Raw genomic sequence first — 886 nt, forward strand, 5'->3', positions numbered from 1 at the left:
TCTGGTCCTGGAACGACTCCCAGCCCTGTTCCCACCACCAGCAGGACCTCTGCTCCTACAACCAGCACAACCTCTGCTATTACAACCAGCCCAACCTCTGCCCCTACAAGCAGCATAACCTCCACTCCACAGACCAGCATAACCTCTGTTCCTACAACCAGCACAACTTCTGGTCCTGGAAGTACCCAAAGCTCTGTTTTCACCATTAGCACAACCTCTACCCCTACAACCAGAACAACTCCTGCCCCTACAAGCAGCAAAACCTCTGCTGCTACAACCAGCACAACCTCTGGTCCTGAAACTACTCCCAGCCCTGTTCCTACTGCCAGTACAACCTCTGCTTCTACAACCAGCACAACCTCTGGTCCTGGAACTACTCCCAGCCCTGTTCCTACCACCAGCACTATCTCTGCTCCTACAACCAGCACAACCTCAGCTCCTACAATGAGCACATCCTCAGCTCCTACAACCAGCACAACTTCTTCCCCTACAACCAGCACAACCTCCACTCCACAGACCAGCACATCCTCTGCCACTGCAAGCATCACAACCTCTGCCCCTACAAGCAGCACAACCTCTGCCCCTACAACCAGCAGAACCTCTGCTCCTACAACCAGCACAACCTTTACCCCTACAACCAGCACAACCTCTGCTCCTACACACAGAACAACCTCTGCTTCTACAACCAGCACTACCTTGGCTCCTACAACCACCTCATCCTCGGCTTCTACAACCAGCACTACCTCTACCCCTACAACCAGCACAACCTCTGGTCCTGAAACTACTCCCAACCCTGTTCCTACCACCAGCACCAGCTCTGCTCCTAGAACGAGCACAATCTCTGGTCCTGAAACTACTCCCAGCCCTGTTCCTACCACCAGCACCA

At 53.8% G+C, this 886-nt stretch overlaps 1 protein-coding gene across 1 annotated transcript in view; it reads left to right on the plus strand.

Annotated features, from left to right (window-relative positions):
- Nucleotides 1-886, plus strand: part of MUC5AC (mucin 5AC, oligomeric mucus/gel-forming) — a 42588-nt gene that overhangs the window by 31147 nt on the left and 10555 nt on the right. Inside the window, exons 42-43 of the mRNA XM_011930145.1 lie at nucleotides 272-524; nucleotides 741-869. Coding sequence (XP_011785535.1) covers nucleotides 272-524; nucleotides 741-869 — 382 coding nt within the window. The remainder of the gene's footprint in view (nucleotides 1-271; nucleotides 525-740; nucleotides 870-886) is intronic.

This window comes from Colobus angolensis, unplaced genomic scaffold (assembly GCF_000951035.1).
Source record: "Colobus angolensis palliatus isolate OR3802 unplaced genomic scaffold, Cang.pa_1.0 Scaffold84, whole genome shotgun sequence".
Classification (NCBI taxonomy): domain Eukaryota; kingdom Metazoa; phylum Chordata; class Mammalia; order Primates; family Cercopithecidae; genus Colobus; species Colobus angolensis.